Source organism: Cricetulus griseus, chromosome 2, assembly GCF_003668045.3.
Source record: "Cricetulus griseus strain 17A/GY chromosome 2, alternate assembly CriGri-PICRH-1.0, whole genome shotgun sequence".
Taxonomy (NCBI): domain Eukaryota; kingdom Metazoa; phylum Chordata; class Mammalia; order Rodentia; family Cricetidae; genus Cricetulus; species Cricetulus griseus.
In genome coordinates this window covers 398,057,239-398,083,272 of record NC_048595.1, presented here as the reverse complement: position 1 = coordinate 398,083,272, position 26,034 = coordinate 398,057,239, and the positions used below count along the sequence as shown (strand labels likewise).

Here is a 26,034-nt window from a genome sequence, read left to right as displayed (position 1 = left end):
ACTTCCATTTTGTAAGACACTTGTCTTTTGTATTTCATTGGCAGAACCTTGGATTATCCCGCCCTTCCTGCCCACTACAGTTTTGAAAGTCACACAGTCTAGTAAGGTGGATCCTGTATTGATGGTGAGGAAACCAGGGCACAAATGAGGAGGGGATTAGAGGGCGGGAAAGCATTCCACTTGGAGATTGTCCTGGCCCCTCTGAGCCCTGGCTTGGCTCTTTTTAATCTTGGGCATACGTGGGAAGCCTAAGCTACTTGGCACCTCTGCTATGGCCCCTGTCCTGCTCGTCCAGGCAAGCCCTGGGCTGATTCTGCCACTCAGTTGTGCCTTCCCACCTTCCCAACCACTCTGGAATCTCAGCATCTCTTCTTGCCTCAAATCAAGATAAAGTATTCCTCCAACTACTTTCTCCATATTGGCCAGAGAGGCCACAGCTGTCCCTTCCTTTCAAATATGTTTTCAATCCCAAGCCCATCTCTGTGCTTTCCAGTGCCCTAAATACCATAGGGGCTAAGTGGATAAAAAAAGAACCAATCATTTTCAAAATGTTTCTCCTGTAGCAAGGTTTTATACAAACAAATACCAAAATTGATCAATAAGACAACAGGGATAGTTCTACAGTTGTACATGCATGCATGCCCCTCCTGGCACAGGCAATTACCAGTCCCTCAGGTGCATCTCAGACCCCTCTTGCCATGTGCTACTGTGGGTGGCAGAAATGGAAGTCATATGTTTCTCTTTTCTGTAAAGAAGAGGTCTAGGACACATCTCAGTTTCAAATTCCCAGGGAGTAACATCTGGGGATTAGGAAACACAGTTAAGAAGCGGCCCAGTGCTTGGAACCAAGCAGCTTATGAAGCAATGTGGAAAATGCCTTTGCAGTACCATCTGGACTTCACAGTTTACCTGATGCAGAGACTTTAGTTGTAGTAGAAGCCACTCAGGTTTTCAGATATGTGACCTGGCCTGGTGTGTTCTCTGGGAAAAAAGAGGGGGTACATGGGGGTGCAGTTGCAACTACAAGGGAGAGTGAAGTTTAGTGCATATCGGGTGCAGTGACCACCTGACACTGGCTGTGTAATAGCAGTCTGAGCGTTCCACCCGTGGAGCTGCTGAATATGTTCTCACACGTGCTTACAGCTGCACATGTTTTCTTTCTCTTGGGATACTCCCGAAGAATCAGTTGTGGGATTCCCTGGGAACAGCATCATCCTGCCCTGTGGTTTGTGGGATTACATGCTTAGTCTTAAACCTTCCGTGATCCGCCAATGGGCTCCACCCAGGGAGGCTGGAAGACAAGGCAAATCATCTTGAGGCGACTTTCCCTGAGCCCAGGCTTCAACACCTCCCTCTGACCCACCTCCATTCTGGGAACAAAGTGAGCAGGGCAGGCTACCCTCTGGCCAAGAACAGGGCATTCTACATTCCATGGCCACCTGAGGCAGCTGCAGGCTGGACTGAAAGGACTCTTCCAGCACAGGAAAGAGGCTGTCTTCAACAGCTTGCCGGGGAGGAGGCCAGCTGCCATTGAGTTACTCACATCGCTGGCTTCTTCCCCCACATATTTGCCTGAACTATCACCCTTTGTTCTCGTCTTATTATGAAAGATGGCCCTTCCTCACCTGGCTCCTCTGGGAAACAGAACTGCCTGGGGTGACACTGGGAGGCATGACTCAGGGCTACCAGGGAGAATTCGGGTAAGTCTCTAAACTTTCAGGAACCTGGAACTCCCATGGATACTAAAGTAAGGTGAAGACACTTGCCTTTAATCCCAGCACTGAGGAGACAGAGGTAGGGGTAGGTGGATCTCTCTGAGTCCAAGGCTAGCCTCATCTACAGAACTCTAGGCCAGCCGTGGCTAAATAGTAAGCATGTATTTAAAAGAAAAAGAAAAAGAGAAAGAGAAAGGGTGTGTGTGTATGAGTGTGCACACACGCTCCCTCCTCCCCCTGAGTCCTCCCAGATGAAGTCATTCAAACCCTTGCCCAGCTAAGAGGATTTTATATTAGAACCTTGGTTCTCAACCTGTGGGTCTCCACGCCTACAGAGGTCAAGAGACTCTTTAATAGGGGCCACATATCAGATATCCTGCATATCAGATATTTACAATATGATACATGACAATAGCAAAATTATAGTTATGATGTAGTAACAAAAATGATTTTATGGTTGGGGTCACTGCAATACGAGGAACTGTATTAAAGGGTCGAAACATTAGGAAGGTTGAGAACCACTGCGCTAGAATATGCTTTACTAGTCTTCCAATGGGCAAGCTTGTGTCAGAGAATCAAATGACACTTTATACTGGTGCTGTCTGGAGCATATGCCAAGCAGGGGCGGGCGGGTGTCAGATAGAAAGCTGAGGCTAACCCAAACGCTGATGGGCTCAATGACTAAAAGTGAGGTCCGTGCTGCAACTAAAGGACACATTTCATTTGAGTATACCACCCTCAAAAACATAGAAAATGGTGCAGTCACCTATGTTGGTCAATAGCATCATGTCCCTGCACAGCCAGAGACAGATAGGAACCCAGCAGAAGGTGAACAGGTAGCCTGGCTCCAAAGGAGGGAATGTAGCCTACTGGACTTGAGCCAGCTTCTTGCTCTCTGACCAGGAGACACAGCTCCAACAGGCAGTAGGGTGGGCTTTGCCAATCCTGCTGGTAAGTCACTCTTCCTAGCCTGTTGCTGTCCTGTTGACTGCAGCTCTGGCAGGCTCTCCTACACATGGCTTCCAGGTCCTTGCTAAACATAGCACAAACTTGGCAATAGTGGCTTCGTTTATCCTGCTGTCCAACAAATACCCCCATACACATAAATACTGTACCTGTGTTCCAGTTTCCAACGCTTCTCATAGATCCCTACATATAAAACTTCATTACCCTGCTTTCTAATAACGACAACTAGCTCATCCTCATTGAGAACATTTTCTCATCTCTGCTTCACAATGCTGTGAGGAAGGCACAGTTTTCATCTTGTCTATGGCTATAAAAGCACACATGAAGGTTTCAGTGGTTTGCATATGAACACACGGGAACCTGCTCTTTCTGACCCTAGGGCTCATGCTCTGCACCAGGGGCTGGCAAAGGACTTCCTTAAATGAATGGTGAATCCTTCCGGCTTTGCAAATCGCAGTCTTGGTTGTCTCTATGTGAAGCAGTTACAGACATTGAAATAGACATAGAGTAGGGAAATGGGAAGACACATGTTGCATCAACTGACTTCCCTACTTTGCAGTCCAACCACACCTAGTACCCCTAACTCAAGAGAGGAGCGAGAATCGGTGCTGCAAACCATGAGAAGCACTTGTTTCCCAGAACTGGGTGGAAGCACATTGTGCAACAGGGTGGAGGGAGGGCAGATGCTTCCGTTGTCTGGAGAAGGTATCTCTGTCCTGCCAGACGCTGAGTTAGCACCTTTGAGGAGCTGGGAGCTTCCTACCTTCCTGGATGTTGGGTCCCCAGCATGCCAGAGAGTAGTGATTGAATTCAAAACAGGACCAGGACCTTGTGCAGGCTCTGCTTAGTGTGGGAGTTGGCCCGTCTTCCCACAGATGCTTCTCCAGCTACATGTTCTCAGAAACAACACACCTGGAACTGTTCTCTTTTCCTCATGTGTGGTTCCTAGTGCATGGACTGGAAGGAGCAAACCATTCTCTCCTGGAAAGCAAGAATAGCTCTCCTTTGAAATTTGACTTTTTCAAGAAACTAGACTAGAAATATAAATTGAGATTGGACTTGTGAAATCACCACACTTGTAAGGGTACATTTCAGTGATTCATTGCTTCTATATGCCCCCTCAACTTTCTAGACACACCCTACGTATACCAACTCTGATTCCTGAGAAATGTCCAAATCAATGTTAAAAAAATCTGAGAATTCCTGGGAGACTGTGGTACTTCCCATTTGGTGTTCTTTAGTTTAAGCTCTAAGACAACATCCAACACATTACAGCACAGAGGACAATGTCTATGAATGTGGAAAGACTGTTACACTCAAGAATCAGACTGGGGGCTGGAGAGGTGGTTCAACAGTTAAGAGCACTGACTGATCTTCCAGAGGTCCCAGCACCCACATGGCATCTCATAGCTGTCTAACTACAGTTCCAGGGGACCTGACACCCTCATACAGACATACACTCAGGCAAAGCACCAATGCATATAAAGTATAATAATAATAATAATAATAATAATAATAATAGTAATAATAATAATAAATTTAAAAAGAAACAGACTGATGAAAGAGCAAACAGTGGGGAGGGAGGCTACGGCTGGGAGGGAACACCTGCAGAAGACAGGTGGTGTGTGCCTCTGTCCTCAGGAAACTGTTAAGTGACACTTAACATACAGGACACGGTCAATGATAGTCTTACAGTGAAAAGCATCAACTTCTCTATTCTTTGGCCTTAGAGAAAAGGGTTATCTGGGCAAAAAGCCTCTTCTGGGCATCCCAGACCATCAGGAAGAGCAGCCAGGAGCTACAGAAGAATTAATTCCATGTAGCTGGCAATTTTGATTGGGATATTAGGCAAATGCCTTTACAACTTCAGGGAGAGTCTGACTGAGCTGGGGAGGGAGGGGCAGATGGAAGGGAAAACCTGTGTGGTGAGGGGGCACACAGGGAGTGTCTAAATAAGCAGAATGAAGGGACAATTATCACAGATCAGCTCCTTGTCTCTTTTGTTTGAGAAGATGACTAACTCATGACTTCAGAGAATTTACGTCCAGGCTCATTGTGTTCGGATCAAGTCAAGGCTGGAAGGCAGGAGAATTTGCTCCATGACTAAAGGAAGCCAAAAGCAATCTTCATGTATCATACCTTTCTAGAACTTGGGGGTGATCTCATTATTTGTAAAGCCCTGCCCTTCCCACTCTACAAGCTCACCTTCAGGACCTAGCCCAGCCCATCTATACCATATATAAGCAGCTGCCCAGAGCCGATCATCCTCATCTGCCCAGCTCTGCCCTGCAGTACCTCCACTTCACAGACTTCTCATCTACAGGAACCATGTCTACCAAAACCACCATCAGGAGTCAAACCAGCCACCGTGGCTTCAGTGCCAGCTCAGCCAGAGTGCCAGGGCTCAACCGTTCTGGTTTCAGCAGTGTGTCTGTGTGCCGCTCCCGGGGCAGTGGTGGCTCTGGGGCTGTGTGTGGAGGAGCTGGCTTTGGCAGCAGGAGTCTCTATGGTGTGGGGAGCTCCAAGAGGATCTCCATTGGAGGGGGCAGCTGTGGCATTGGAGGAGGCTATGGCAGCCGAGTTGGAGGAGGCTTCGGCTTTGGAGGAGGAGCCGGCAGTGGATTTGGCTTCGGTGGAGGAGCTGGCTTTGGTGGTGGCTATGGGGGTGCTGGTTTCCCTGTGTGCCCCCCTGGAGGCATCCAAGAGGTCACCGTTAACCAGAGCCTCCTCACCCCTCTGAACCTGCAAATCGACCCCACCATCCAGAGGGTGAGGACTGAAGAACGTGAGCAGATTAAGACCCTCAACAACAAGTTTGCCTCCTTCATCGACAAGGTGAGACGTGGTTCTTTCTAGAACAGCCTATGCAGGAGCAGGCTCTGGAGGGAAAGCCAAAGGCAATGGAGGAGGGAAGATATTCTAGGCTTTGCCCAAACACTGCCATGGTTTCTGGTTTACCATGTCCTGGCTTTGTCTCTTTAGTCAGACTAACAGCTGACAATCAGGGGCAGAGTTCCTCTCCTTCAGAGGTGGCCCCATAAGAGTGTCTCACTCAGGTGTGCTGAGATGAGCTCAGGCCTCACATCACAGACGACTGTACTGAGGGAGAAGTCTCTACAGGGCAGTTTGGGAATCATCCCAGACACGCTAAACTGAACTACAATCCAGCATGCTTCTTCTAGGCTGCCTATGCCCTGCCTGAGAGCTCTGCCTTCCTCAGAGGGAAGATGTTGGGAGCTCCACTCTGGATTGTCTCTCAGACCCTGGGGCCAGGCACTGCATACACTGAATGGGTTTAGGCAGACAGCCTGAGACAGGCATCACACTAGTGAAGGGTCACATAAGAATGAAACTCAAATTTCTGCTCACACGTGGCCCCTCCAGGTGCGGTTCCTGGAGCAGCAGAACAAGGTCTTGGACACCAAATGGGCCCTGCTGCAGGAGCAGGGCACGAAGACCGTGAGGCAGAACCTGGAGCCAATGTTTGAGCAGTACATCAGCAACCTCAGGAGGCAGCTGGACAGCATCCTTGGGGAGAGGGGCCGCCTGGACTCAGAGCTGAGGAACATGCAGGATACAGTGGAGGACTACAAGAACAAGTGAGTTTTAAAAAAAAAAGAATTCAGTTTGCCAAAGTTCATGATAATGTAGACCCAAATCTAGACTTGGAGTCCAGTCATTAAGAAAGCCCAGTCATAAAGATGAAAGAACAAATAATTCCCCAGGAGCAAGAGACTAAGCCCATAAAGGGTTATAGGGGGCTACTAGAGAGAAAGGAAAGAATTATTGATTAACAGAAAAATTGCCCAAAATTGTATTGTTGGGATACATTGCATTTATAGACTTTGGGGGCTTGGTCACAGGCCTTAGAGGCCATCTACTCACTGGCTACAATGTGCTACACCCCCCCTCTCATAGATATGAAGATGAAATCAACAAGCGTACTGCAGCAGAGAATGAATTTGTGACACTGAAGAAGGTGAGCTGACTAAATCATAGGGATGACTTCTCTGCAGATGGACAGAAATGCTTTGCATGTCTGGTCCATGCCAGAGCACAATAACCAGGGAGGTGAAGGAAAATGGACAGGACAAGGGAGTTAACCTGAATCCATGTTATTGACTGTCTTCAGGATGTAGATGCAGCCTACATGAATAAGGTTGAACTGCAAGCCAAGGCAGACAGTCTGGCAGATGAGATCAACTTCCTGAGAGCTCTCTACGATGCAGTAAGTCACCCCTGTGTCTCTCTGCCTCTGTCTCTTTATCTCTGTCTCTGTCTGTCTATTTGTCTGTCTGTGTGCCTCTCTCTGTCCTTCTCCCTCTTCCGCTTAGGCCTTATTTCCATTACATTCTCCTGTGCAAATGGAGAGTGGGATGTTGGGAACATTGTAACCCTCACATCCAAAGCTGATGTTGCCTCTTTCTGTTCTGTAGGAACTGTCTCAGATGCAAACTCACATCTCAGACACATCTGTGGTCCTCTCCATGGACAACAACCGCAGCCTGGACCTGGACAGCATCATTGCTGAGGTCAAGGCCCAATACGAGGAGATTGCTCAGAGGAGCCGGGCTGAGGCTGAATCTTGGTACCAGACGAAAGTGAGTACTGAGTTGGAGGCTGATGAAGAATATCTGGGACCCACAATGAATTCCATAAGACTCAGACTTCATTGGAGTTAGAGATCTGCTAAGAAGAAAATGGATCCTGTCATTGCAAATGGAGCCTGTACTTGCATTATAGAATTACATTGTAATCCAAGGGTCAAAAGAACCCAGAGTAGAAGAAAGTTGCCATGAATGGGGTCCAGCAATCCATGCTTAGCTGTACTGGGAATAAGGGTCCTCATGAGATGACACAGAACATTTTCAGTTATCAAGATAGCTATGTAGTCCATGTTCTCCCACAGCTTCTCCTGAGGAAAAGCCATTACACTAATGATAGTGCAGGTCACCTAGAAGTGAATTTGATTTTGCATACAAGACCTCACATACATGTTCTCTCTCCATTTTACCTTCAGTATGAGGAGCTGCAGGTCACAGCAGGAAGACATGGAGACGACCTGCGCAACACCAAGCAGGAGATTGCAGAGATCAACCGCATGATCCAGAGGCTGAGATCCGAGATCGACCATGTCAAGAAGCAGGTGAGATAGACAGAAAATGTCAGAGATTGCTGTCCATTATTTTCTGTCCTCAAGGCTTTTGTTTCCTGGGAGCAAAGATCTGGGACTCAGACTCTTGAGAGAACCACAATACAAGTTTGAATTTCTTGCTCTCTCTCTGCCCAGTGTGCCAACCTCCAAGCTGCCATCGCTGAGGCTGAGCAGCGTGGGGAGATGGCCCTCAAGGATGCCAGGGGCAAGCTGGAAGGGCTGGAGGATGCCCTGCAGAAGGCCAAACAGGACATGGCCAGGCTGCTGAAGGAGTACCAGGAGCTCATGAATGTCAAGCTGGCCCTTGATGTGGAGATCGCCACCTACAGGAAGCTGCTGGAAGGAGAGGAGTGCAGGTGAGTGCTCACCCCTCCTCCAGCCCCTGAGGACACCTCCATGTTTCTAGGCACTGAGCACAAGATGAGGGAGCACCAGCTGTGGCCACAATGGCTACCTTCAGGAACCACTCAGCCAGGGAATTCTCTGTGAACTGTCACCAGATTGAGGGTTCCAAAGGGGACTGAGGTCATGGCTCCCTAGTTCTCACCTGCTCTATTCCTCTTCCAGGCTGAATGGTGAAGGTGTTGGACCAGTCAACATCTGTAAGTACTATGCTAGCCCTCTTGTCCTACCCCTGCCTTGTGCCTGGCTCACTGGACAGAGTGGGCTCACGGTGACCCTTGTCCCCTCTTGCCTCCTTCACAGCTGTGGTGCAGTCCACCGTGTCCAGCGGCTATGGCAGTGCAGGTGGTGCCAGCAGCAGCTTGGGCCTAGGAGGAGGCAGCAGCTACTCCTACAGCAGTAGCCATGGCCTTGGAGGTGGCTTCAGTTCTGGCAGTGGCAGAGGCATCAGTGGTGGCCTCAGCTCCTCTGGTGGCAGCTCTTCCACCATCAAGTACACCACCACCTCCTCCAGCAGGAAGAGCTACAGGCACTGAAGTCCCTGCCACCAGAATGTGTCCCTGATCCCCAGTCCCCTGGCTGCAGAGCCCTGTGCTCAGGGGCTGTCCTTGCTGGCCTTTCACCTCTGCTCTCTGGTTAGGGCTGAGGGCTGAGTCCTTGTTGCTTCTCTGCCTCTTAACCTCTGGGTTCCCATTACTCATCTTTTGATTGTCAACCTCTGTCTGACTTCACATCACAATTCACTTACAGTCGGTGCTGCAAATTGTAGGTTTGTTTCCAGGCTCTTGTTTCACTGGGTCTGTCTCTGAGGCTGCCTGTGAAAGGGTGTCTCTGTCCCTGCTATTCTGGAAATCATTGTTGGTACTACTCAACTACACCGGAGGTTCCCTTTAATTTTGGGTGACCTGAGAAAACCCTAACTTCAACGTCAAACCTCCCTGGCAGTAACTGTGATAGCACAAGTCAACAGTCCTGTGATGTACAGAGTTTGCTCTCATGTGATGTCCTCTTTGCTCTTTGCTTTCTTGAAATTGCTAAATAAAGCAAGTTTATAACATAGTGACTTCTTCCATGTGTATTTTCTTATTTTTTATTTGTAAATTTTTTATTTCAATTAGAAACAAGATTGTTTTACATGTCATTTTCCGGTCCCTCTCCCATGCCTCCTCCCCTGGCCCCACTAACACCCTACCTATCCAATACCATTTCTGCTCCCAGGGAGAGTGAGGCCTTCCATGGGTTGTCTTCAGAGTCTGTCATATCTTTGGGATAGGGCCTAGGCCCTCCCGTGTGTCTAGGCTGAGGGATTATCCCTCTATGTGAAATGGGCTCCCAAAGTCCATTCCTACGCTAGGGATACATATATATATTTCCGAGGCCTCTGCACTGACACCACACACATGGGGTCTGGATCATTTCCATGCTGTTTCCCAGTGATCAATCTGGGGACCAAGAGCTCCCTCTAGTTCAGGTCAGCTGTTTCTGTTCCACACGTATTTTTGTGGCAAATTGTTTTATATATAAGCCCTGCAACCTTGCTAGATAGGGCATTCAAATCCTTATTTCTACCCTACCAATTCCTCCACTATCCCTTTCTCTATTTCCCTTCTGGCTTTATGCCTTAGCTCTTGCTTTTTCCCCAGTGGATTCACCTAGTGTTCCCTGTGGGTGCATGGTATAAGACAATCAAACGGAGCATGGCCCCTTTCATGGGCCCCTATCCTGAAGGTAGTTTACTCTCTTTACCCTACTAGTCATCAACATCCAAAAGCTTCTCCAAAAGATGAGGCTTTGTGACCTTGTCCATAATCCATGCTGGGGTTTTTACTGCCTCCATCTTGTGCATGTCTTGTGCACTTAGTCACAGCCTCTGTGAGGTTATGTGAACAATAGTCTTCTCATGTCCAGCATGCTCCTTCCTGCTAATGTTCACTACCCATGGCTCTTAGAATCTTCCCTCCCTGTTCTGCAATGATCTTTGAGCCCTACATGTAGAGGAGGTGTGACACAGCTGTCCTTTCAGAGCTGAACATTTCACAGTCTCTTATTCTCTGCATGACGACCAGTTCTGGGTGTCTGTGGTAGGCACCATATAGTGTAAAAAGAAGCTTTTCTGATTCAGTTTGTGATATGCACTAATCTATGGGTATAAATATATGGACTTAATAGACTGCTTTTTATTGTGTTCATTTAACAGGATAATTTATAATAGTTTCTTGCCTGTGACCTCAGATCAAGGAAGTCACCTGATTTGAGTCCATTTGCATACCAGGAGTAAGTTCTCCCTTGTGGCATAGCTCTAAGTTGCAATCATAAAGTGGATGGTTATTCCTACAACATGAGGACACTATTGTCCTAGTCTGCCAGTTCAATCGTCACTGTGATGAGGAATGTACTACTGTGTATGTTTATCTTATTGATTGTTAAATAAAATACTGTTTGGCCAATGAGATAGCAAGTTAGACGGAACTAGGAGTCAAAGAGGATTCTGGGAAATGTAGTAGAGAAGTGCTGATCCAGGCAGGAAGTGACATAGCAAGGAGACTCATATTTAAGCGAAGGAGAAACAGGAAGGGTCCCTTTTTCCCCTTCCTCCTACAGCGGCAGGATATGATCCACCGACAAGGAGGGACGCAAACAAGGCATCGATAAGAGAAGTCTTATAACATATATAGATTTATGATAGTTAAGACTGAGCTAACAGATGAGGAATCCTAGTCGTTGGCCAAGCAGCTTTAAACCTAATACAAGTTTCTGTGTATTCATTTGGGCCTAACTCAGGTGGGCGGCTGGCGTAAAGCTCACATGTGGCGATGGGGCTCAGGCAGCTTTGGCAGAAAGATTTATCGTAACATCACTGTAGCTCACAGAGTTGACAGCTGGGTAAGAGGATGGAATACTTTTTCCCCTATTAGAGCCAATAGAAATTTCTACCACTATGAAGCTGTCCAGTGGAGACAAAATTTCCAGGTCCAAGCAAGCATAATTTCTCAATGTTATAGGATTCTGTGTGGTTATCTCCATATTGTCTAACCACCAAGTTCTGAAGGTTAGAGTAATGTCAACATATTATAATGTTTCAGAGATTCCACAGCCCACCAACTTGAAAAACTGTAACCTATACCTTGCACTAGCATTTCTATTTGATAGCCTATGGAGCCCCAGGACGCATTGTCCCTCGGTTAGAGGACACACCATTTGAACGCCTATTGAATGTATATATGAATGCATTTTGGGTGGATTTCAAAATAGAAAGCTTCAATGTAGCATTTTCAAAGGCCTTTACTGTTGGTTGTCTCTTCCTATATCCTCTCTTGTTTCCTGCCCTCAAATCCCCTGCCCCATTTAACCCTTCCGGTTCCACTGTTCTCCTTTCCCCATCTGTACCACCTGCATTCTGTCTCCCCTTTGCTTGAATTCCTTCCACAACTCCTCTCTACCTTCCTGGATTCTATGGGTACTCTAGTTTCAATATACACATCTAAAGATTCATCTGTGGTATCCACATAGGAGAGGGGACAGCTTGCATTTTTGATCTGGGTCTGGTTACCTCCTGCAAAAGGATCACTACAAAGACCTCAGTGTCAAAAAGTATTATTTAGATTAAACTTGCCAAATTCTAGAAATCACAAAACACCAACTTTCACACAAGGATACCTGCAACCCTATTAAACACACAGAATCACTAAGACATATGCTTCCCAAGGCCAGGTGCAAAGGCAGCTTGAAACTTCTCCTGTGTGAGAGGAGTCAGGGTCAAAGGACAGGCTCTATCCTCAGGGATAAAAAGAGGAAAAGCATTGGGTCTCACAAGAGAGATGACAGGGCACTGGCAAGTGTGGCTAAGACAGACTGCTCTGAGAAAAGCAGAAAATAGCGCAGGGATCCACGCTGCTCCCCAGGCAGAAGGAGCCAAACTCACAAGCACAAGGGAAGCCACTTGGCCCTGGAAAAACTGACTGGCAGATTTCACTGCAGAAAAGCCCATGGTTCTCACAAGCCTTAACACATCAAGGGATCCATTGTGAGAGTCACTCCTCTGCATGCTGAGCTGGCTTTGAAGAAATCCATTTTGCCACTTGTACCGGCTGGTTTTGTGTGTCAACTTGACACAAGCTAGAGTCATAAGAGAAGAAGGAGCCTGAGTTGAGGAAATGCCTCTAGCACATCCATATGTAAGGCATTTTCTTAATTAGTGATTGATGGTGAGAGCCCAGCCCATGGTGGGTGGTGCCATCCCTGGGCTGATGGTTCTGGAATCTATTTTTTAAAAAAGCAGGCTGAGCAAACCAAGAGGAGCAAGCCAGTAAGCAGCACTCCTCCTTGGTCTCTGCTCCTGATCCTGCCTCCAGGTTCCTGTTCTGCTTGAGTTCTTGTCCTGACCTCCTTCAGTGAAGAACAATGTGGAAGTGTAAACAGGATAAACCCTTGGTCCTGGTGTTTCTTTGCAGCAGTAGAAACCTGAACTAAGACACACACACACACACACACACACACACACACACACACACACACACACCCCTCAGAGTGATGGAGCTAGGCATCATCTTAAGATGGCAGCTTGTTTACAACTCAGCTACTATGGTGACCTGAAACAAAGGACCTGGAAACACCTTCCCACCAAAGGGACACAAGTACAAGCATTTGTGGAGAGGAGACATAGTCATGTACCCACTAAAAATGCAAAAATTGGGGAACCATGGTTTGAAGGGTGTTTTAGTCCGGGGCTTTTTACCCACTGTGAGGAAGCAAACCTGTCACCTGAGGCTTAACTGCAGATCCCAAGGAACAGGAATATCAGGAATGAAGACAATGTCAAGGAAATGCTACATGGAGATGGAAGTAAAGAAAAAAAATGAATGATCATGGCCCCACAACTCAACAATGTGTGGGGGTATTCAACAGAGCAAGCATAGCATCCATGGAATGGGGGAAGGAGCGAGATAGAACCCTGAAGGAATAGACAGTTATGCAATGAAATTATAGCAAGCCATCCGTCAATACAGGACTAAATATTGACATGCAAATATAAGAGACCAAGAGACATTTAGAATATAAAATAAGTTGGGCGTTGGTGGTGCAAGCCTTTAATCCCAGCACTCAGGAAACAAAGACAGGCAGATCTCTGTGAGTTCTAGGCCAGCCTGGTCTACAGACCAAGTGCCAGGATAGGCTCCAAAGCTACACAGAGAAACCCTGTCTGAAAAAAAAAGAATCTCAAATAAATATGCCTAGGAAATAACTTTTCCAAGTCACATTCTAGTTAAAATGCCACAGCTTAGAACAAAGAAACAATATTAAAAGATACTAGAGCAAAATCACTAACTCACAGAAGCAAGCTCATCAAGGTAATATCATATTTTTGTGTTAAACTCTAAAATTCAGAAAAGCCTGGGCTCATGTGTATACACTCATCGAATATATATATATATATATATATATATATTATGATTATATGTATTTACACTTACCTTTTATGTATACATATGTGCAATTTAGTATATGCATATATGTGTTTTTTGAACTCGGTTCTCAATATATCCCTGGTTGACAGCCAATAGTTATGTAACAGGATGTCCAAATGCTGGAACTATAGGTTATGTGTCACTGTGCCTGTTTAGAATGTTATTTTGAAAGACCTGCAAATAAATAACTGGCAACAGAGTTACTACATCCAGAAAAGTTAGCTTTCACAGAAAGATGGAGAAATAAAGGCATTCTAAGATAACCACATCCTAAAACAGTTCATAACCCTTTAGCCAACATCCAAAGGATACTTAAAGGAACTGCATACAAAGAGAAGCAAGACAACCACAGACACAAGAGCTCAGAAGATAATAAATGTCTTGAGAAGAAACATGAACAGATGAGAAAAAGGAAAGAACCAAATGTGTTCAATTCTGCAAGTCAGGACCCCCTCACAATGAGTCAAGCTTTAAAGAAGAACTAATAGTATCGAATCAATCAAGAGGTGACAGAAAATTATTGGAGTGAGTGATTATGTCTCAACGATGACCGTGATTATAAATCAGCTTAACTTTCCAATCAAAAGATGCAAAGTAGTTGATTTAGAAAACTAGGGCTTGGAGAGATGGCTCAGTGGCTGAAGTGCATACTGCTCTTGCAGAACAGAGGTGTGGGTCCCAGCACCCACACTGGCCCCCACTGGCAGTGCACACCTACTCACAGACCATCCATATGCATGTATTTCATTAAAATACACACTACAGAAAGATTGCACCCACCCTAATAAGAATGGCTGTCATCAAGAAAATAAACACTAACAGTGCTGGTGAGGACACCAAAGAAGAGCAGCCCTTCAGTCCTGCTAGTGACACATCTACTGTGGCCCTCGGTGTGGCTGTTCCTCAGAAATCTGAAAATGGGCCTAGCATAAGTTCCAGGCATACACACTACAGAATTTAAGTCAGCATACTAGAGACACCTGCAAGTCCATGTATATTTTGAATTATTCACCACAGGCACGGTATGGACTCAGTCTAGATGTTCATCAGCTGATGAATGGATGAACCAAAGGTGGTACATATACTGTGAGGTTGTAGTCAACCATAAGGACACAATGACAACATTTGGGAAGAGAAGAGATGCAACTAGAGTGTATTATGAAAAGTGAAATAGGCCAGACAGAGGAAGACAAACTATCGCATGCCTTCTTCATTTGAAAATGCATGCATATGTACATACATGTGAATGCATGAGTTTGTATGGGAGAGAGAGACAGAGACAGAGAGACATGTCAGTTCAGAATACCTAGAAACACATTTTACCTGGAAGCCCTACTAGTCACATCTAGCATGATCCAAGAAGAATTCCTTAACAGGATGCACACGGAGCCACCATACCCTACTAAGAACCAGAGAGGGCAACAGAAACCAAGGAACAAATACCCACCCAACAAAGTTAAGACCAAATATTAACACCTTGAATTATAATAATCATTAGCCAAGATGCCTATATGCCAGCACAAAAACACAATCAATAACAGCCATGACTATATGTCTCCCATATATCCCAGGATCCTACAATGGTAGTCCCTGAGAACTGGAACATGGCTGAAGCACAAGACCTTAAGCCGCCTCTAAGGATGTGTTGGGGTCCCCAAAGAGGAAATGTATCAATCACTTAAAGAAACCTACAAAAACACAGACAAACAGGGGAAGGAGATAAATAAAACAGTTCAAGACCTGAAAGTGGAAATAGGATCAACAAAGAAAACCCTAACTCAGGGAAATCTGGAAAGAAAAATTTTGGAAAATGGACAGTAACCTCAGAGGCAAGCCTCACCAACAGAATACAAAAAGTGGAAGAGAAAATCTCAAGCATTGAAGACATGATAGAAGAAACAGATATCTTGCTGAAAAAAAATGTTTAATGTTTGAATCCTGGCAGAAAAGATTCGGGAAATCTGGAACAGCAGATTTCTATGTATAATGGGAATAGAGGAAGGAGAAGAAACCCAGATAAAGGCACTGAACACATTTCAACAAAATCATAGAAGAAAATTTTTCTAACCTGAAGAAGGAGATTCCTTCTACAAGAAGTATACAGAACACCAAAAAGAATGGATCAGAAAAGAAATTCCTCTCAGCATATAAGAGTCAAAACACTAAAAATAAATAACACCAACAAAAAATATTAAAAGCTACAAGAGAAAAAGACTAAGTAACATGTGGAGGGAGACCTATGAGAATAATACCTGATTTCTCAATGGAGACTCTAAAATCCAGAAGGGCCTACAACTCTAAGAGACTGCAGGTGCCATACTATGCTATTACACCCAGTAAAACTTCCAATCACAATAGATAGACAAAATAAGATACCTCATGATGAAACCAAATTTAAGCAATATCTATCTACAAATTTAGTCCTATAGAAGACAGTAGAAGGCAAACTCCAACCTAAAGAGGTAAACCACATCCAAGAAAACACAAGGAATAAATAATCCCACACAAGCAAATCAAAAGAGGGAAAACACACACGCACACACACACACACACACGCACGCACGCACGCACGCACGCACGCACGCACGCACATGCACACGCACACGCACACGCACATGTGCGTGCACATGCTTTATTCTGCTCGTGTGTATATTCAGGTTAGGACAATTCATAGACAGGATGGAAAATGAGTTCTATACAAGGATGGGGGGATGGGGAATTTAGGATAACTTCTAACCAGTTCAAATCTTCTTTTGGAAATCATAGAAATGATTTCCAAATATCCTGTGACGAGATGTTAGGCTGTCATTTAGTACCCTTTTGTACCCTTTAAAGAGGAGAATTCTATATTATGTGCACTTTAATTTCCACATTTAAAAGACATTAAAGGAATGCCTAGCTAAAGGACAAGGCCAGGAAATGAGCTATCCTCAGGACCCCCAATAAAGCCTGAGTCGTAACCAGAATATTAATCAGTTCTGATTCTGAGTGAAGGGATGCATGTATGATTTAAATAGCTTTGTAGCTGGTCATATGCTTTGTGGACAGATCTTCCTGGTGGGCATAGAGGTGCCCATGACTCCCATCTGGACACATGGCTAGGTATTGACATAAGCAAATGGCCTGTCTGAGCCTTCTGTGGCCATTGGAACAGCTTCTAAAATACTGTAGATGACTGGGCTTAATTCAGCTTGTGACATGACAGAAACTGCAGGCATTGCTATAGTTCCACATTTCTGGACAAGAGGGAGTCTGCAAGACCCATGAAAAAGAAGGATAAAATACTGTAATTCCTCAGTTTGAGGCTTGATACCCCCACTGATATTATTGGCCCCATCTGCAAACACCCCAAATTCTCTTTCTTTTCTTCATCTTTTCCCCTTGTTTTATTGTTTTTGGTTTTTCAAGACAGGGCTTCTCTATGTAAGTGTCCTGACTGTCCTGGAACTCACCTGTAGACCAGGCTGGCCTTGAACTCACAGAGATCCACCTGCCTCTGTCTACCAAGTGCTGGGATCAAAGGCGTGCACAACCACTGACCGGCCCAGATACTCATAATCACGTAACTAACAGTCAAATCTTGTAAATGAGCACCTCACTAAGTTAGAGTTCCCTGTAGGGAAAAAACACCAAAAATCTTAGCATCTTGTATACTCATTCTGAAATTAGCCCCAGTGAATTATTTATTTGCCTGTTGATCTTGAACAAAGATCAAGATTCTTATTAAAGTGTAATGGATACAGAAGGAACCACTTGGGTAGCTAAGGGCACTTTTCTTTCCCAAGGAATGGGTCTGATTTGGTGTTGTTGTTGTTTTTCATTGCTGTTCAGGTCTCTGACCCAAGGAGAGGCAAAGCAGCATTAAAAACATTAACTGGCTAAGGTTAGGCCAGATGAATATGACATTCCCTATTGCGTGTGTTTTCTCACTTTGTGAAACTCAGCTCTGCCTTTTTCTTTCCTCTTTTTCAAAACTTTAATTCTTTTGAAAATAGCTTCTGCCAAGGACATAGCATTTCTTAACCTCTATGTATGAAACACAAGGCCAGCCAAGTTGTAAAAGACACACTACTACTGCTGAAATCATATATGTATCCTCACACATTGATAGTGGGAGACTTCCTTACCTGACTCTGATCAAAAGACAGACAAAAACTAAATGAGTAATGCTGAAGCTAACAGACAGTATAGGCCAAATGGATCTAATATATTTATAGAACAAGTCACCTGAACACACAAACAAGAATATCCCTTTTTCTCAGTACCACATATAACATTCTCCAAAACTGACCATATACTCAGGCACACAAAACAAATCTCAACAGATACAAGAAAATTGAAATACCCCCTGCATACATCCTGTCTGATTAAAGCTGGATGCCAATCACAACAGAAATAATAGAAAGCTTACAAACTCATTGGCACTGATTATCTCACTACTGAATTAAAAATGGGTTAAGAAAAAGATTAAAGATTTCTAGGATTGAATGAAGCTGAATATACAACATATCAAAAATATAGGATGCAATGAAGGCAGTACTAAGAGGTAAGTTCACAACACTAAGAGCCTACAAAAGGAAATTGAAGATATATTAAGAGCACACCTTCAGTATTTTCCCTGGTGTAAGAAGGGACTTTGAGAGCCCATCCCACGTGAAGGGATGCTCTCTTGGCCTGGACACATGGGTGAGGGCCTAGGCCCTGCCCAGGATGATGTGGTAGACTTTGGGGAGCCCCCATAAAGGGCCCTACCCTTCCTGGGAAGTGGGGTGGGGAGGGGTGGGGGCCTAGTAGGGGATTGGGGGGAGGGGAGGGAGAGGGAGAGGGAGAAGGCATTGACATGTGAAGCAAGCTGTTTCCAATTTGAACTAATAAAAAAAGTAAAAAAAAATACTTATGGGGGGGGGTAAGAGCACACCTTCAATCTCTAGGAATGAAGGAAGAAACCATGCACTAAATAACAAGAAAATTTAACTCAGGGCTGAAATCAATAAAATAAAAAAAAACAATTGCAAAGAACCAATGATATAAAGAGTTGCTTATTTGAGAAAAAGAAAACAATTCACAAGCCTTATCCAAAATAACTAAAAGTCAGAGAGTGAATATCCAAACTAATAGAACTAACCATGTAAACACAGACAACAGACAATGAGGAATTCCCTAGAATCTAAGGATATGTTTTAAAACCCCTTGCCCCTTCCACTGATTTGGAAAAATCTAAAAGATGTTTATAATTTTCTCAAGACATACCACTTACCAATGTTCAGTTAACATCTCATAAGCCATTTCACACCGGTAAACTCAGTGAAATACAAGCAGTCATTAAAATTCTCAAAAAAAAAAAAAAACAAGCTCCAGGCCTGATAGGTTCTGCTTCAGAATTCTATCAGACTTTCAAGAAGAGTTAATGCCAATACTCCTCAAATTATTCCATGAAATAGAAACAGAGGAAACATTGCCCAAATGATTTATGAGGCCATAGTTACCCTGATACCCAAACCACATAAAAACCCTACAAAAAAGAAAATTAAGGACCAATTTCCCTGATGAGCATAGATACAAAATTTCTCATAAAGTACTTGCAAATCAAATTGAAAAGCACATCAAAAGATCGTCATGATCAAGCAGGCTTCATCACAGACATGCAGAGCTGGTTCAACACATGTAAATGAATATGTAAATGAAATCTACCATTGAAACAAACTGAAAAACAGAAATCATGTGATCCCATCATTACCTGCAGAAAAGGCCTTTGCTAAAACCTACCACCACTACAAAGTAAAAGTCCTGGAGATATTATGAATTCGGGGAACATACCTCAACATAGTAAAGGCAGGTTATATCAAGCGCACAGACAACATCAACTTACATGGAGAGAAAACTCAAAGAATTTCCACTAAAATCAGGAACAGGACAAGGCTGTCCACTTTCTCCAGACCTATTCAATACAGTACTTGAATTCTTAGCTAGAGCGATAAGGCAATTGAAGGAGATCAAGGGCATATAAATTGGAAAGGAAAAAGCCAAAGCTCTCCATTTGCAGATGATATGACATTGTGTATGAGTGACCCTAAACGCCCACCTGGAATCTCCTCCAGCTGATAAACACCATCAGCAAATGGTTGGATACAAGAGGAACTCACCAATATGTACCCTTCCTATACACAAATGAGAAACCACCTGAGAAAGAAATCAGTGAACAACACTTTTCACAATAGCCTCAAATACAAAATGCATGAAACTAACCCAGGAAATAAAAGACTTGTATGATATGAAGTTTAAGGTATGGAAGAAGATACCAGGAATATGGGAAGATCACATACACACATGGATCAGAAGGGTAAATAAACAAGAATAGCCATCAATCCCAACAATATTCCAACACAATTTTTCACAGATTTTAACAGGAAAACTTTCAGCTTCATATGGAAGTTAAAAGTATCCTGAAAAATACAAGAGCTGCAGGATGTGTGACCACCCCTGAGTGGCTTGAATATTTCTCATTGAGACTGGTGATTTAAGTTTACAGAAAACAGGATAGACACGGTGGCCTGTTACAGCAAACACCAGAAACAATTAAGTAGAAAAGACCATCTGAAACACTGAGAAGGACAGCTAATCTGGATTAATTTACAGACTACGTATTAGGAGAGGGGCTCGAGAGAGGGCTCAGCAGTTAAGAGCACTGTCTGCTCTTGAGGAGGACCTGGGTTCACATCCCAGCTCCTACATGGTGGCTCACAGCTCACAACCTTCTGGTAACTATTGGAATCTGACTCACTCTTCTGGCCTGCAGGGGAACCAGGCACACAAGCGTTTCACAGACATTCATTCAGGCAAAACACCTATGAGCATTTTTTGAGTGACTATGAGAATGAAAGATTATAAGATAATCATAGATTCTGTGAAAATATTTAAGATCTATGGGCTATATAAAACATGAGATAAATGTATTTGCAAATTAAAACAAAATATTTCAAAATTATACTAACAAGGGTAATAGAAAAACCAACCATTTCTGTAGTTATGTTTATCTTATTCATGTGTAGGAATATGTTTGTGAATGTAAGTATATGTGTGTGTGTGGATGTGTCTGGTGCCCTCAGATGTCAGAAGAAGACATGAGATACCCTGGAAGTTGATTCATGGATGGTTGTGACCCACCTTGTGTATGCTGGGAACTAAAGTCAGGTCCTCTGCAAGGGCAACAATATTATTCACCAGTGCTCAGTCTTTACAGTCCCTTGAATAATTATATATATATATATATATATATATGTATGTATATATATACATATATATATATATATATATTTATATATATGAAGACATATGGTCATTTTCTACATATGTACAAAGCAAATTATGTTTAGATATAATATTGGCTTAATTACTGAAGAAATTGGATATTTTGAGAACTACTTTGAAATATTATATGGTTGGTGAGTGAATTGATTGGAAATATGAAAACAATAAGTCTGGCTGTGAGCTGTTTGTCATAAAGCTGGTGACAGAGGTGTGAAGTAAATATATTGTTGGCTTTTGTATCTGTTTGAAATGAGATCTAAAGAAAAACAGTTTGTAGTTCACATCCCTAAACACTGAAAGTCAGCCAAGATCTTTCTGTAAGTGTAAGACACTTTCTGTTGGCATCAGACAACAGTTGATCTCCATATCTCTGTGAAAGTGAGGAGGAGAGGGCTCTCATTCATTCAGCAGGAACTGCAGAAACTATATTGGTGAGTAACTGAGACCAAGTGAATTAAGAACTGATTTACCGTACTCACATCAAGTAAAAACTAGAGGCTGCAACATTTTTCATGACTAAAGGAAGCCAAAACTGCAACCTTGATATTTCACAACATTTTTGAATAATCTAGGTGTGACCTCCAAGTGTGTAAAGCCCTGGACTTCCCACTCTACAAGCTCACCTTCAGGACCTAGCCCAGCCCATCTATACCATATATAAGCAGCTGCCCAGAGCCTATCACCCTAATCTACCCAGCCCTGCCCTGCAGTACCTCCACTTCACAGACTTCTCATCTACAGGAAACATGTCTACCAAAACCACCATCAGGAGTCAAACCAGCCACCGTGGCTTCAGTGCCAGCTCAGCCAGAGTGCCAGGGCTCAACCGTTCTGGCTTCAGCAGTGTGTCTGTGTGCCGCTCCCGGGGCAGTGGTGGCTCTGGGGCTGTGTGTGGAGGAGCTGGCTTTGGCAGCAGGAGTCTCTATGGTTTGGGGTGTTCCAAGAGGATCTCCATCGGAGGGAGCGGCTATGGCATTGGGGGAGGCTATGGCAGCCTAGTTGGAGGACGCTTTGGCTTTGGAGGAGCAGGCAGTGCCTTTGGGTTTAGTGGTGGAGCAGGTTTTGGTGTTGGCTATGGGGGTGCTGGATTCCCTGTGTGCCCCCCTGGAGGCATCCAAGAGGTCACCATTAACCAGAACCTCCTCACCCCTTTGAACCTGCAAATTGACCCCACAATCCAGAGGGTGAGGACTGAGGAACGTGAGCAGATCAAGACCCTCAACAACAAGTTTGCCTCCTTCATCGACAAGGTGAGACGTGGTTCTTTCTAGAACAGCCTATGCAGGAGCAGGCTCTGGAGGGAAAGTCAAAGGCAATGGAGGAGGGAAGATACTCTAGGCTTTGCCCAAACACTGCCATTGTTTCTGGTTGCCTCTGTCCTGGCTTTGTCTCCTCTTTAGTCAGACTAGCAGCTGGCAATCAGGGGCAGAGTTCCTCTCCACCAGAGGTGGCAACATAAGGGTGTCTGACTCATTTGAGCTAAAATGAGCTCAGGCCTCATATCGCAAAGGACACTCCTGAGGTAGAAGTCTCCACAGGGCAGTTTGGGAATCATCCCAGCCATACTAACTAAGCTGCCTATGCCCTGCCTGAGAGTTCTGCCTTCCTCAGAGGGAAGATGTTGGGAGCTCCACTCTGGATTGTCTCTCAGACCCTGGGGCCAGGCACTGCATACCCTAAATGGGTTTAGGCAGACAGCCTGAGACAGGCATCACACTAGTGAAGGGTCACATAAGAATGAAACTCAAATTTCTGCTCACACGTGGCCCCTCCAGGTGCGGTTCCTGGAGCAGCAGAACAAAGTCTTGGACACCAAGTGGGCCCTGCTGCAGGAGCAGGGCACGAAGACCGTGAGGCAGAATCTGGAGCCAATGTTTGAGCAGTACATCAGCAACCTCAGGAGGCAGCTGGACAGCATCCTTGGGGAGAGGGGCCGCCTGGACTCAGAGCTGAGGAACATGCAGGATACAGTGGAGGACTTCAAGAACAAGTGAGTTATAATTAAAAGAGAAAATAAATCGGGATGCCAAATGTCATGATAATGCAGACTAAAATTTGGACATGCAAGTAATCAATGAATTAAGTTAGGTAGGCCATAAAGGTAAAGTGACTCATTTTTGCAAAGAACAAAAGACTAAGAACATGGAAGGTCATAGGGGGCTTGGGGAGAGAAAAGGAATGAACTATTCAATAACAACAAAACCACCTTCAGTATGATTTGGATACATTGCATTTATGGACATTAGGGCTGGGTCTCAGGCTGCCTTTGATGCCATCTACTCACTGGCTACAATGTGATATACCTTCCCTCTCACAGATATGAAGATGAAATCAACAGGCGTACCACAGCAGAGAACGAATTTGTGACCATGAAGAAGGTGAGCTAAGTCATAGGATTGCTTTTCTGATGATGGAGTGAAATGATTTGCATGTCTGGTCCATTCCAGAGCTTGTTTGCCAGGGAGACTGAGGTAAATGGACAGTGTAAGAAGAGTTAACCTCATTCCATGTTGTTCACTGTTTCCTCAGGATGTAGATGCAGCCTATATGAATAAGGTTGAACTGCAAGGCAGGGCAGACAGTCTGGCAGATGAGATCAACTTCCTGAGAACAGTCTTTGATGCAGTAAGTCACCCTGTCTCTCTCTGCCTCTCTCCTCTCTCCTCTCTCTCTCTCTCTCTCTGTCTCTCTCTCTCTCTCTCTCTCTCTCTCTCTCTCTCTCTCTCTCTCTTTCTCCCCCTGTCTGTCTGTCTGTCTGTCTGTCTCTCTCTCTCTTCTCACTCTTCCACTTAGGCCTTATTTCCATTACATTCTCCTGTGCAAACAGAGAGTGGGATGTTGGGAACATTGTAACCCTCACATCCAAAGCAGATGTTGCCTCTTTCTGTTCTGTAGGAACTGTCTCAGATGCAAACTCACATCTCAGACACATCTGTGGTCCTCTCCATGGACAACAACCGCAGCCTGGTTCTGGACAGCATCATTGCTGAGGTCAAGGCCCAATACGAGGAGATTGCTCAGAGGAGCCGGGCTGAGGCTGAATCTTGGTACCAGACGAAAGTGAGTACTGAGTTGGAGGCTGATGAAGAATATCTGGGACCCACAATGAATTCCATAAGACTCAGACTTCATTGGAGTTAGAGATCTGCTAAGAAGGAAATGGATCCTGTCATTGCAAATGGAGCCTGTACTTGCATTATAGAATTACATTGTAATCCAAGGGTCAAAAGAACCCAGAGTAGAAGAAAGTTGCCATGAATGGGGTCCAGCAATCCATGCTTAGCTGTACTGGGAATAAGGGTCCTCATGAGGTTACACAGAACATTTTCAGTTATCAAGATAGCTATGTAGTCCATGTTCTCCCACAGCTTCTCCTGAGGAAAAGCCATTACACTAATGATAGTGCAGGTCACCTAGAAGTGAATTTGATTTTGCATACAAGACCTCACATACATGTTCTCTCTCTATTTTACCTTCAGTATGAGGAGCTGCAGGTCACAGCAGGAAGACATGGAGACGACCTGCGCAACACCAAGCAGGAGATTGCAGAGATCAACCGCATGATCCAGAGGCTGAGATCCGAGATCGACCACGTCAAGAAGCAGGTGAGATAGACAGAAAATGTCAGAGATTGCTGTCCATTATTTTCTGTCCTCAAGGCTTTTGTTTCCTGGGAGCAAAGATCTGGGGCTCAGACTCTTGAGAGAACCACGATACAAGTTTGAATTTCTTGCTCTCTCTCTGCCCAGTGTGCCAACCTCCAAGCTGCCATCGCTGAGGCTGAGCAGCGTGGGGAGATGGCCCTCAAGGATGCCAGGGGCAAGCTGGAAGGGCTGGAGGATGCCCTGCAGAAGGCCAAACAGGACATGGCCAGGCTGCTGAAGGAGTACCAGGAGCTCATGAATGTCAAGCTGGCCCTTGATGTGGAGATTGCCACCTACAGGAAGCTGCTGGAAGGAGAGGAGTGCAGGTGAGTGCTCACCCCTCCTCCAGCCCCTGAGGACACCTCCATGTCTCTAGGCACTGAGTTCAAGATGAGGGAGCACCAGCTGTGGCCACAATGGCTACCTTCAGGAACCACTCAGCCAGGGGATTCTCTGTGAACTGTCACCAGATTGAGGGTTCCAAAGGGGACTGAGGTCATGGCTCCCTAGTTCTCACCTGCTCTGTTCCTCTTCCAGGCTGTATGGTGAAGGTGTTGGACCAGTCAACATCTGTAAGTACTATGCTAGACCACTAGCTTACCCCTGCCTTGTGCCTGGCTCACTGAACAGAATGGGCTCACGGTGACCCTTGCCCCCGCTTGCCTCCTTCACAGCTGTGGTGCAGTCCACCGTGTCCAGCGGCTATGGCAGTGCAGGTGGTGCCAGCAGCAGCTTGGGCCTAGGAGGAGGCAGCAGCTACTCCTACAGCAGTAGCCATGGCCTTGGAGGTGGCTTCAGTTCTGGCAGTGGCAGAGGCATCAGTGGTGGCCTCAGCTCCTCTGGTGGCAGCTCTTCCACCATCAAGTACACCACCACCTCCTCCAGCAGGAAGAGCTACAGGCACTGAAGTCCCGGCCACCAGAGCTTGACCCCTATTCCCAGTCCCCTGGCTGCAGAGCCCTGTGCTCAGGGGCTGTCCTTGCTGGCCTTTCACCTCTGCTCTCTGGTTAGGGCTGAGGGCTGAGTCCTTGTTGCTTCTCTGCCTCTTAACCTCTGGGTTCCCATTACTCATCTTTTGATTGTCAACCTCTGTCTGACTTCACATCACAATTCACTTACAGTCGGTGCTGCAAATTGTAGGTTTGTTTCCAGGCTCTTGTTTCACTGGGTCTGTCTCTGAGGCTGCCTGTGAAAGGGTGTCTCTGTCCCTGCTATTCTGGAAATCATTGTTGGTACTACTCAACTACACCGGAGGTTCCCTTTAGTTTCATGTGACCTGAGAAAACCCTAACTTCAATGTCAAACCTCCCTGGCAGTAACTGTGATAGCACAAGTCAACAGTCCTGTGATGTACAGAGTTTGCTCTCATGTGATGTCCT

General features: G+C 45.1%; 2 protein-coding genes across 2 annotated transcripts; both read left to right on the top strand.

Annotated features, from left to right (window-relative positions):
- The first annotated feature begins 1,323 nt into the window (after nt 1-1,323).
- On the top strand, nt 1,324-9,297 carry LOC100754054 (keratin, type II cytoskeletal 6A). Its single transcript, XM_027396641.2, has 10 exons — nt 1,324-1,700; nt 4,694-5,516; nt 6,066-6,280; nt 6,600-6,660; nt 6,814-6,909; nt 7,118-7,282; nt 7,702-7,827; nt 7,972-8,192; nt 8,404-8,438; nt 8,542-9,297. Exons 2-10 carry the CDS (start codon nt 5,010-5,012, stop codon nt 8,772-8,774), a joined length of 1,659 nt encoding a protein of 552 aa, XP_027252442.1. The 5' UTR covers nt 1,324-1,700; nt 4,694-5,009; the 3' UTR covers nt 8,775-9,297.
- A 12,460-nt stretch (nt 9,298-21,757) lies between these two features.
- On the top strand, nt 21,758-25,562 carry LOC100753757 (keratin, type II cytoskeletal 6A). Its single transcript, XM_027396640.2, has 9 exons — nt 21,758-22,261; nt 22,787-23,001; nt 23,329-23,389; nt 23,541-23,636; nt 23,907-24,071; nt 24,491-24,616; nt 24,761-24,981; nt 25,193-25,227; nt 25,330-25,562. The coding sequence occupies exons 1-9, from the start codon at nt 21,758-21,760 to the stop codon at nt 25,560-25,562; spliced, it is 1,656 nt and encodes a 551-aa protein (XP_027252441.1).
- Nucleotides 25,563-26,034: the final 472 nt, after the last annotated feature.

Bases quoted from the DNA above. Each gene is read 5' to 3' on its own strand.
- LOC100754054 (XM_027396641.2), top strand. From the start codon at position 5,010: ATGTCTACCAAAACCACCATCAGGAGTCAAACCAGCCACCGTGGCTTC. The intron at 5,517-6,065 runs GTGAGACGTGGT...TGGCCCCTCCAG, and splicing joins TTGCCTCCTTCATCGACAAG to GTGCGGTTCCTGGAGCAGCA. The intron at 6,661-6,813 runs GTGAGCTGACTA...GACTGTCTTCAG, and splicing joins AATTTGTGACACTGAAGAAG to GATGTAGATGCAGCCTACAT.
- LOC100753757 (XM_027396640.2), top strand. From the start codon at position 21,758: ATGTCTACCAAAACCACCATCAGGAGTCAAACCAGCCACCGTGGCTTC. The intron at 23,002-23,328 runs GTGAGTTATAAT...TCCCTCTCACAG, and splicing joins GTGGAGGACTTCAAGAACAA to ATATGAAGATGAAATCAACA. The intron at 25,228-25,329 runs GTAAGTACTATG...CCTCCTTCACAG, and splicing joins TGTTGGACCAGTCAACATCT to CTGTGGTGCAGTCCACCGTG.